Source organism: Colossoma macropomum, unplaced genomic scaffold (assembly GCF_904425465.1).
Source record: "Colossoma macropomum unplaced genomic scaffold, Colossoma_macropomum, whole genome shotgun sequence".
NCBI lineage: Eukaryota > Metazoa > Chordata > Actinopteri > Characiformes > Serrasalmidae > Colossoma > Colossoma macropomum.
In genome coordinates, this window is record NW_023494799.1 from 11,269,348 (window position 1) to 11,281,088 (window position 11,741).

General features: G+C 37.3%; 1 protein-coding gene across 1 annotated transcript; it reads right to left on the minus strand.

Moving 5' to 3' along the window:
• Window positions 1-4,565: 4,565 nt before the first annotated feature.
• ndufa11 (NADH:ubiquinone oxidoreductase subunit A11) lies at window positions 4,566-10,957 on the minus strand. Its single transcript, XM_036587328.1, has 4 exons — window positions 10,826-10,957; window positions 8,342-8,434; window positions 6,068-6,190; window positions 4,566-4,750 (listed from the first exon to the last, which is right to left on the minus strand). The coding sequence occupies exons 1-4, from the start codon at window positions 10,902-10,904 to the stop codon at window positions 4,638-4,640; spliced, it is 408 nt and encodes a 135-aa protein (XP_036443221.1). The 5' UTR covers window positions 10,905-10,957; the 3' UTR covers window positions 4,566-4,637.
• Between the last annotated feature and the right edge of the window lie 784 nt (window positions 10,958-11,741).

The window sequence follows — 11,741 nt, forward strand, 5'->3', positions numbered from 1 at the left end:
GCTCCACTAAAATTATAATTAGCCAGTTATATTTGTTATTCTATTACTATTTGTCATTCTTATCTTTATTCTTCTACAAATTGGTTACAATTTTTTGTAAGAACATTATATATGCATCCTAAAGAACCAAGCTAATCACGCTCGTTGGCAAATTACATAATGGCCATCATAGCATTTTTTTACCAGTATGTTTGCTAATGTAAACAATTCTAAAAGAAATTATGTACTGTTACACACTTTGTTGTTGTGATGTAATAAGAGAAGGCTACAAATACTTTATTACTGTGTTGTCATAAAAAAGGACTACAGATGCTGACTTATTGTGATGTCACAAGAGAAGGCTACACATACTTTATTACTGTGATGTCATAAGAGAAGGCTACAGATACTTTGTTACTGTGATGTCATAAGAGAAGGCTACATATACTTTATTACTGTGATGTCATAAGAGAAGGCTACAGATACTTTGTTACTGTGATGTCATAAGAGAAGGCTACATATACTTTATTACTGTGATGTCATAAGAGAGGACTACATATGCTGGCTTATTGTGATGTCATAAGAGAAGGCTACATATACTTTATTACTGTGATGTCATTAGAGAAGGCTATATATACTTTATGACTGTGATGTCTTAAGGTGTGCCTATAGATTCTTTATTATTGTGACGTCACAAGAGAAGACTGCAGATGCTGCGGTATTGTGATGTCACAAGAGAAGGCTACAAATACTTTATTATTGTGATGTCTTAAGGTGAGCCTACAGATACTTTATTGTTGTGATGTCAAGAGAAGACTACAGATGCTAAGGTATTGTGATGTCACAAGAGAAGGCTACAGATACTTTATTGTGATGTCACAAGAGAAGACTACAGATACTTTGTTACTGTGATGTCATAAGAGAAGGCTACAGATACTTTATTATTGTGATGTCATAAGAGAAGACTACAGATGCTGAGTTATTGTGATGTCACAAGAGAAGGCTACAGATACTTTATTATTGTGATGTCATAAGAGAAGACTACAGATGCTGAGTTATTGTGATGTCACAAGAGAAGGCTACAGATACTTTATGACTGTGATGTCTTAAGGTGAGCCTACAGATACTTTATTATTATGATGTCACAAGAGAAGGCAACAGATACTTTGTTACTATTATGTCTTGAGAGAAAGGTGACCTTTTTGAGTATTTGCTGCGTGTGTATTCCACTAAAAGCTGCTGTCTTGAAGGCTGCTGAGTGAATTATCAGCACACTGTCCATTATGCAGAGAACCTTTTAACATACACTGATATCAAAGATATTCATGAAGTGTCTAAGCATTTGCTCCATTAGGAGAGCACATGGCCCACAGACTCTCAAGTGATGAAGAGCACTTGCAGTTAGCTTCATGCTTTCCCTTGCTGTACACGTTGTAATGCCCAACATCTAGTAACACTAAAAACTGCAGAGGCTGACCTCTGACAAAGAAGAATGATGCCCTTGCGTCAAGCCATCCTGACGCACATTCTGGGTCGATGCTAACTGCGTTTAGGCTTCCAGCGAGGAATGGGGCCTCTCTAGATTAAAGGGTTTGGGCGAACAGGCTGAGCTTGCTGATCTCCCACCATTTCTGGCCAATAACATAATGCAGCTGGTGGCACAAACGGGCAGTGAGTTTTATTCCATGTACATACGGACCGGCTATCCATCAGGCCTGCTTGTAATTTAAGCTAGTGAAAACTAATAAAAGATTAGCACCGAACATTCTACTAATGACAATGGCGCCATTCATAATAATAAATAATGAGGCAGTGTTTTGCTCCGTGGCTGATTGTGCTTCTTTGTGAAAGGAAAATCAAGCCAGAGAGAGCTAATCAATAACGAATGGAAAGCAAGGAGAAAGCCCACATCAGCCCCTTTATTCCTGCAAACTCATTAGAATGGGAGAAGATGAGAGTCAAACTACAGGATTGCTGTATTATACACAAGTGAGCTGTTTATTTTTAACTCATGCCAACACTTCAGATCTCATTTTGTAAAAGGCGTTTGAATTTACAGAACTGAAGGGAATTCTTCATGATCCAGGTGCACCTGGTCTTGAATGTCTGGTGAAAAATGGAGAACACAATCATGTCATGATGAGGGAAAATTAACCAAGAGATGATATAATGAAACAATATAAATCCCTGGTTTGGAAAGGCGGGAATCACCTCGAAAATGTCAACACTTCAAAAATCAACTCCTGAAAGGAGCGATGACAAGACTTCACCCTTTCAGCTGTGTTGTTACGTTCCCCACATTCCAAGAAACTAAATACTTGGAAATGGATTAACAATGATGGAGGACGCCAAAGACTAGGCTGAAAAAAGTCATAGGTTCCTTCTAAGTGTCTCCAAAAGGAGATCTGGAACCACAAAAAATACAGAAAGTAACTGCACCGATAATAACAGAGTTCTTAAGCCGAAAAGCTGTTTTGCAGGTATGTTCTACGAATCAACGTCCAGCTGCGGTCTGAACACTTAGCTTTCACTAAAATGTAACATTAAAGATAAATGGATCTTTTGACTTCAGGTTTTGCCCAAGTAGCTAAAGTCCATCCACCACTCAACAAGCGCAGGGCGGTTTATGTGGAAAGCCAAAAGACACAAATCAAAATCTCTACAAATTTGCCCTGCCTTTCCACCTGATGAAACGATGTAAAACGCGCGCAGCTGTTTCTTGAATTCATTAATTCAGTTTTAAAGGCCTGTCCATAAATGCTTTAGTAATTGCCTATAAATATGGTCCAGTGAGCTCAATGGCGCTCCAATAAAAACCTAACACCTTGGAAACTTCTCTAACCAACTGATAATAGAGCTGAGGTAAACCACCTACAAATGGAAGATCTAAAGAAACTGCTTCGAGACTGTGGACGACTCCAAACTCAAGACCCTGCGTATGCCAGACCACCCTGAAAGTCATGTGTGCATATGAATGGAATGACCCTAATTGCTCTCACACAGCTCACCCATAAGCTGAATTAATTCAATAAATAGGGGAATTTATTTCCTTAATTTTGCAATATAGTGTCTGTAAAAACATCTATATAAAATTAGATTCATGTTAGAATCTCAATAACCCAATTAGAGAATCTAAGTAACACAGTCATAAAATACAATGCTGTAACCATCAAAGACTGCAGTGAAAACTCTACCCTATTAAACTCTATCAAAAGGGCGCCATAAATACCAAATCAGGAATTACTAAAAAAGGTAAATGCAATTATTTTAAAATGTTCTATGTGCTGAGTTGAGTGTAGTAAATGAAGGTATTTCAGTGTTGATCAACATCTCCATCTTGTGGCAAAGACCAGAAATGACCTCAAAGAATAGAACATCCTCAAGCAAAATACTGCCCATACCTCCAATAATAATACAGTCTGTGTAGTTCAACTATTTACTAAAATGTCTCATTAAAAAGGTAAAAACTTCTCTTTTGTGCACACACCTGTGCTACTCACACTTACAGTACTGTGCAAAAGTCAGCGACCACCCTTCATGTACTTAGTTTTCTGTCAAAATGGCCATTAAATACCAGTTTTCATTCAGCCAAAAAAAAAAAAACAGAAAATTACAAAAATGGACAACCAAATATAATATCAATATTCACACTTTGACCAGTTTCTGTCTTTTTCCGTTTTTCAAAGAAATCTGCAGGGATGTTTTTGCACACCTCCAAAATTCAGTCTTAGAAGTTGGTTATATTTACAAGTAATCCCCAAAGACATTCATGGATGAAATGGCCCAAAATTCATTGGAAAAAAAAATAAGTCTGGTCACACTGACTTGCATTAAAAAGTGTTTTTTTCCTTCTCCTGTAAAGTTCTCATTTTGGGGATACAAGGTTTTGTTTGGACAGCAGTGATATGCCAGAGCTCCATACTGATTCCTTGCCCTGTCTTCTTATTTTGTTCAAAAAGCAGACAAAGCTGAATGTGATAAAACAAGACATTAAGTTTTGACTGAAATTCTTAAGGACAATGAAAAAAAAACTAATTTTAGCCATTCGTTCCGGATATCTTGATCTTTGGAAAGCTGCGGTGTTAGATTTGCTTCCCGACAGCCAGGAACAGCACAACGTTTAATGCTCCCCTCACATCTTGCACTTACACACTGTCTGCACTAACAACAGTTGTCACTTCAGGAGGAATTAGCAGGTTAAACTGCTGTAGCCTGAATGTGCGATCATGTCTAAATGCGTTCTTGAATTCAGTGTTGAATTCAAAAGGGGCTGGTTTGATCACAATGAATGACCGATGACTGACTGGGGAATGAAATGAAAAATGAGGATTTTGAAATTAACAAACAATATGAGGACAGTATGTTTAGTTTTCCTTGATATAGGTCTTTTAAAAAACAATATGTAACAATCACACTAATGAGCCTTTTTTCCTAGTTGACTATTTGACAATTTCTTTTTTGCTACGGTAGCAATACTGCAATGTATAGACAGTGAAAGGAATAATATGTATATAAATGCTTCAAATTATTCCAAATTAGATCTTTTTAAAATTTAAATACTGGTCAAGCAACAAAATTCAACTGAATACATTTTTCACTTTTGAAAAGATTTATTTAAGCAATATACAATATGAACACAATACTATGAGATCAAGGTTTTACAGCCTGGGCGGCCCAGTTATCCTCCAGCCCTCCATCTTCCCGACTTTAGTGAGCATGGCCAGCGTCCCCAGACCAAGACACGCTGTTGTACCAGTTACAGCACTATGAGCTATATTGAAAAAAAGGGAAAAGAAGAAAGCACATTATATTTACATTCTGTGGCCTTAGAACTAGATTACAACTAGGTTTTAACATTTTTGTCATAACTGAATTATGCACATATAGTTAACGATTTACTGCTGACTTTTTTTTTTATATAAAACAAGTATCATAGAATCTATATTTTTAAAAAGTAAAAGGTGGCTTCTAGACAATCCCATTCTAAGTAGGTGTTCTATCTGCAGTCCAATCAGTATGCCTGAAACCATACTGGAGCATCTCTTTTGATACTGTTTAATATATATATATATATATATATATATATATATATATATATATATATATATATATATATATTTATATATTTATATATATATATATATATATATATATAAAGAAATAGTCCCTCCAGATTTACCACTATTTTACCATTATAAACATTACATATAAAACTCTGGTGGTTTTGGATGGTCAATAAAACGGCTATACCTGAGTTACCACCTCTGTGAAGAAATCTGAGTTAGTATTCCTTCACTACAACCAGTCATTTCACATCAAAACACTTTGGATGATTTGTTTACTATTCTTCATTAAATTCCCCTTTAAATGCTGACCCATAACTCATAAAACCTGTGCAAATACCTGAGAATAAAATGAATGTAATACAACGAAGTATACTGAAACATCTGCCTTTATATTTAACAACATTTTAAGTATTTATGACATCTGAGATTGAACCTTGAACTGTCTGGTGAAGTTTCTATTTTCGGTTGGGTTTATTCACAGATAGAACATTATAATTCTGGTCACAATGAAAGCTCTTAGAATAAAATTTTTCTATTAGCGTCTGGTCCATCCTGAAAAAGGATATTTAAAAATATCCCAGGAGTTTTTCAGTGAGCAGTCAAAGTATGTCCGTGTTCAAGGCAATGGCTTTGCTAAGGCATGAAAGTAATTTGAACCACATAAGGCTGCTGCTATTTTCAAAGTGAAATATTTGATCCTCAGTATCTCAAAATTGCACTGAACGCAGAACCTTACAATCCTAAGCCTAAGATTTATTAATCTGGCAGACTGTTTTATCCAAAGCCTAAGTTCAGTCCTTGCCTACAGCTATGACAGCTTTGATGCAAGTGCTACACGACTATGTTTCCATTTCAGGAGCAGTGCAAGACCGTGTAGGAGGCAAGAGAGGAGCTTGCAGTGCAAGGCAAAAACCTACAAGGTACGGTAAGTGCAGATAAACATGGTGCAACGTACAATCCACCTATTATTTCTACAGAGCAACGCCTTCTTACTGGACGGCCGCTGTCTTTTAAATACTTACTTCGAGCTCCAAGAAAGACACCAGATGCGCATCCACCAATGAAGTAGTTTGTGGGGTCATCAGGAGCATCCCTAACCTGGGCGCTCAGACAAGTGGCCATTCCAAATATCGCCCCCAGAGACGCTGAAAATGGCACAGTTAAACAGCTCTTATTTCTAGTTCAGCATTAAATATATATTTTGTTTAATTTGTACAGTGATTTTCTTTGGTTATAAAAACATGAAGTCCATGAAGAAGCATGTCTTTGGACAGGAACAATAATCACCATTTTCATATCTCAGTAAATGGAAATTGCATTAAAACATGCATGAATGTGGATCCAATTAAACATATTTTATTGATATTTTGTGAAATTATCAATCAAATCTCAATAGTGTGATTTTATGGCAACATCTGCTGACAGTGGTGCAGTACCTATCAAGAATGGGTGTAAAAAAAGTTTGATTCATTGTAATGTATTAAACCTAAGACATATTGTTTTTGTATTCTACCACTAATTAAGTAGTTCATCTATTCACATTTGTGCATTTTTGAAAATAATTTTGTTTAACAACAAGAAATTTATTTGAACTGAACAGTTCTGATTTTTGAGATGTAATGATACATTCAATTTCCTAAAGAAACAAATTCAAACAATCATTTTGAGGTTAGACACCCTTTACACCCCTAAGCACCAGTACTTCATGCACCCCTTATACAAACCTCAGCTCCAAAAAAGTTAGGACAGTTTGTGAAACACAAAAAACAGAAAGCAGTGGTTTGTAAATCCACTTTGGCCTGTATTTAAGCAAAAACAGTACAAAGACAAGATATTTAAATGCTTGTTTTTTTGTAAACACTCAATTGAAATTGACGCCTGTAACCCACACCAATAAATGTTGGGATGGGGCAAATTAAGACTAGGAACAAGTTTAAAAAAAATCTTAAACAGGTGATACAATCATACTTGGAAGTAAAAACAGCAGGCCTGGTCATGATGAGCAAGGATGGGTCGAGGCTCGCGGCTGTGCCAAAAAAAAAAAAGTGTCAAAAATCCAGTCGTTTAAGAAAAACATTCCTCAATAAGTGACTACGGTTCACACTAAGGATTTTAGGTATTTCACCTTCTACTGTGCAGAATATCATTAGAAGGTTCAGGGAATGAGGAGAAATCTGTGGTAATGGCAGGAAACCCACAACAGCCTGTGAACTTCAGTCCCTCAGACGACACTGTATTAGAAACCATCATGCTTTTGTGATGCATATCACCATGTGGGTCATCATGGTATGTCAGTGTATTATTACCCGTGCTCTGGGCACTATGCACATCTATGAAGGCACAAATTACGCTGAAAAATATATACACTATTTGGAACAGCATATGCTGCCTTTTAGACAGCATCTTTGACAGGGAAGTCCATGTTTGTTTCAACATGATGAAGCCGCTGTATGTATTCTGTATGCATTATAACAGCATGGCTGCATAACCAGAAAGTGCAGGTACTAGACTGGCCATCCTGAAGTCCAGGCCTGTCTCTCACTGAAAATGTGTAGTGCATTACGAAGTTCAAAATACAACAATGATGGCCCTGCATGGCTGCACAGCTGAAGACTTATAAAACTGAAGATTGTCAAAATAAATTCACTTTCAAAACTGGATAAATTGGTGTCTTTAGTCCCCAAATGATTACTAAGTGATGATCAAAGAAAAAGTGATGTAACACAACGGTAAACATGTTCTTGTCCCAACGTTTTAGGAATATGTTGCAGGCCTCATATTTGGAATGAGCAAAAAATCAAATGAAATAAAAAAAAAACATTGTGAATCTGTACTGTTTTTAATGTAATACAGCTCTAACAGAATGTACTAATCACTGCTTTCTGTTTTTTATTAACCTTGTACTAAATCTTTTTTTTTTTATGGTATTTTGGAGGTTTGTATTACTCACAGATTTCTGCTTTGTATCTTAAAAAAAATACCACTGTGGTGGTTTTTCATACTAGTCTACAAATTATGACACAGGACAATAGTAACATGTGCTTAGTATGTGGGTTGGGTTACACAGCTTTACTGATATAAAAAGCACAGTTAAACCAGAAAAGGTCACTATAATCGTGTAATGGACAGAGCAAAGTTGTCCAACTACCCCCCTTTGGTAGGAAACAGACTCTTAAAAGAAATGCAGTCACATAGAAACAGCTTGAACAAACAACAAAGCAAAAACAGTTAAATAGGCGATGGAAATGAATAGGCAATTTCGCTCCAAATTAATGTTAACAATATTATTTACATACCCATTGTGACTGTGCCATTTGCTGCCCTTGCCAGAGCTTCAACTGCAGTCTCAGGCTGGAAAGCCACAATATGGTACGCTGAGCCAACAAGCCCTGAATGGGAAAAAACATTAAATGTTATACACAGATATCGAACTGGGTATTCAAATAAAACATGTATTGTTTGGAATTTAAAAAGAAAAGGAAAAATAGATTAACTTTTTGTTATCTACACCAAATCTGCCCTTGTTGATCAAAACAATCTAAAATATTTTGGAGATTGTTAAAATAGGACAAAATGAAAACTGAAAATTGTTAAAATTGGACAAAATACACACTGCATGGCCAAAAGTATTTGAGCACTAATGCATCTTGGACATCCCCTTATAAAACCATGGGGACTAATATGGAATTTCCACTGCTCCAGAGTCCAGTGGTGGCGGTTTTATTTCGCTCCAGCCGACACTTGGCATTCAGCGTTTTGATCTTAGGCTTGTGTGCAGCTGCTCGGCCATGGAAACCCATTTTATGAAGCTCCCAAAGAGCATTTCTTTTGCTGATGTTGCTTCCTGAGGCAGTGTGGAACTCTGCAGTGAGTGACAGGCACTGTGCATTTTAGCCCTTGGTGGCCCCACTCTGTGAATCTGTGTTGTCTACCTCTATGTGGTTGATAACACTTACAGTTGACTGGGACAGATCTAGCAGGACAGAAATTTCACACACTTCGACAGTGCCATGTTCAAAGTCACTGAGCTCTTCAGTACAACTACTGCCAATGTTTGTCTATGGAGATTGCCTGGCCATGGGCTTAATTATATCCTTGTTAGCAATGGTGGTGACAAACACCTGAACTCAATAGCAAAGGGGTGTCCACATACTTTTGGCTATATAGTAAACTTAGGTGACTGGCAATAAACATGAGGGCACTGCCCAAGTATAACCTGTGTGTGGAGAGACACTGCAAAACATTACTTAACATACTATTCCCTCCCCAGCCCATGATCTGTATATAGAAACTACGCTTTAAAAATGGCTCTTGTGAATTCATTACTTTTGTCATGTAACAAAAACCAACGCATTTACATTTATCCACCTATTCAACCTAAAGCAGTTTAACCCCGCCCATTCATGCTGAAGTTACAAGGTGTGTTTTAACCTGGGCTGCTTCTTGAATTAGGCATAATACTGAGCATTCAATCATAACAGGGGCCATTTACATATATCAGTCTTAAGGCAGGGTAACAAAAACTAATGTAAAAATTAACACAAAAACATCATGAATGCACGCTTGATTCTAGTGGACGTATCCTGTGGATGTACAGAATTTCAGGGAGGAGGATCATTTGGCCCACAAATGATCATACAGTCACACAATGAAAATGAAATAAATAAAAATAAAAAAAAATAAAAATCTTCTGTCTTATTCCTGTTGGTTAGCTTACACCAGACACAGGACAGAAAAACTTCTTGACATCAACCTGCATAGGCAGCTATCTGGAATATTTAACATTAAAGGGGAATTCCACCGATTTTTCTAAATTTTTGCATAACTGTCGTTGTGATGTAAACAAAGTCATTTAGAGTGGTTCTATGTAAAATGGCTTGTTGCACAGAAAGTTACAGCCTCTTTACAGTGGTGGTGATAGGGACCGGGGTCACAATGTCTACAGCACAAATACAGCCATTTTATTTACCATCCAAAACCACGAGAAAACATGTCTTCTAGGTTTTTATATGTAATGTGTATGATGGTAAAATGGCGGAAAATCTGAAAGGAATATGTTTTTGGGGGACTATTTTGCCTTACAATGCCCTGCATGTACCTCTCTGCCATTAATGGATTAAAATAAAAGGATTAATGAGACATTTTAGGCCAAACCTTACAACAAAACTAGCTACTGTACAACAACGTCTCAGGCATCAGACAGCGTATTCACAGCCATTTTGTGTACTAACGTTCTGTAAGGGAGCTTTTAGAGGCATTAAACTATTCAGAGGTCTGGTTCCACCACTGGGAACAATTCTGACTCAGTATCTAAGTTTCTCTAGAACGGAGCATTTCAGATCAGACCACTCTGAATAACTTTGTTTACATCTTAACCATTTAATTACGCAGAAATGAAAAACTGGTGGAGTTCCCCTTTAAGCTGAGAGACAGGTAAACTGTCTAGAGAACATTAACGTTAGGGGTCTGAGGAAATGTTTATCAGACGTGCAGCCACTATGTTTGATACTGTTATTGTCACCTTAAACTAAAACACATGCTTAGGTTTTTTTACTCAGCGTGAAACCACAACGAAGAGGACGACGAAGTTGACGTTTTAAACCGTTGTGTCATTTCTGTCACTTGTGCAGCGGAGAGTTAACGTTAATGTGGCTCGTTAGCTCGGCGCTAACAGCGAACCTTTACACTGAACAGACTGCAGAGCGCAGAGAGAGACCGGTCTGTTCACACACACACCAGCAAAACAGAGACTCTGCGACAGAAATATGCAGCTTGCTCACCGAGGGCAGTGCCCAGCTTGGTGGTGATCCATGTTTTCTGCACACAGTCTTTACCCTCTTCGAGGTCCCAGTAACCCATCGTGGAGTGAACAAGGACACTGACTGTTCTCGCGAGACTTCAGCTAGGCTGTTTCGAGTGTTGACCGCTGTTGCTCATGAGCAGCACGTACTGCCGCTTATCGGCTGGGAGTCTGACTGTGTACAGAGTTTTTCTTTATCATGATGTAAACAGTCATGCTTGGGATGTAATGGAATACCAGTATTGGTAATACATATTCAGAACCCAGAAACGAATCATCAGAAATTCAGCAGTATTCTGTCAAGTTACATTTTGTAAAGGCAGTATTCAGAATAGTGCTCACCGCCCCTAGTGTGTATGTGGTGTTTCGTTGCATGGATGGGTTAAATGTGGAGGTTAAATTTCCCTGTTGTGGGTAAATGAAATTGTCAAGATTCATTCTAAATATGTTCCAAGACAATGGTTCAATAAAGAACCAAGAACACTTAAAGAACTATTTCCATGCTTAAAGTGTTCTTTGCATGGTGAAATCGTTCTTCAGATTGATGGAGAATGTGTTGTATAAGGTTCTATACCTTTTTGAAAATGGTTCTATAGAGCACCAAACAGGGTCATTCTATTATTAGAAAGCTGATATTGTAGGTCATTTTGAAAGTTTAACCTTGTTACAAATTATAGATTAAAATGAATTATTCATTTATGAAAATAATTTGAAGTAAACCATTAGTATGTCCTGGGTCCTCATGTCAGTTTTAATTTGGATAAAAAATAGTGCACCTTACAAAACAGGTTAGGTGTGGATGTAACTCAGCAAAACTCACAACAGCAAAACTCACAACTCTTCTCTATCAAAATGACTAAAAATGTTGGCTACTTCTAGCTAACGATCGCTGTAGC

Bases quoted from the DNA above. Each gene is read 5' to 3' on its own strand.
- ndufa11 (XM_036587328.1), bottom strand. From the start codon at position 10,904: ATGGGTTACTGGGACCTCGAAGAGGGTAAAGACTGTGTGCAGAAAACA. The intron at 8,435-10,825 runs GTGAGCAAGCTG...TTTCCCATTCAG, and splicing joins CAAGCTGGGCACTGCCCTCG to GGCTTGTTGGCTCAGCGTAC. The intron at 4,751-6,067 runs GTAAGTATTTAA...TTTTCAATATAG, and splicing joins TGTCTTTCTTGGAGCTCGAA to CTCATAGTGCTGTAACTGGT.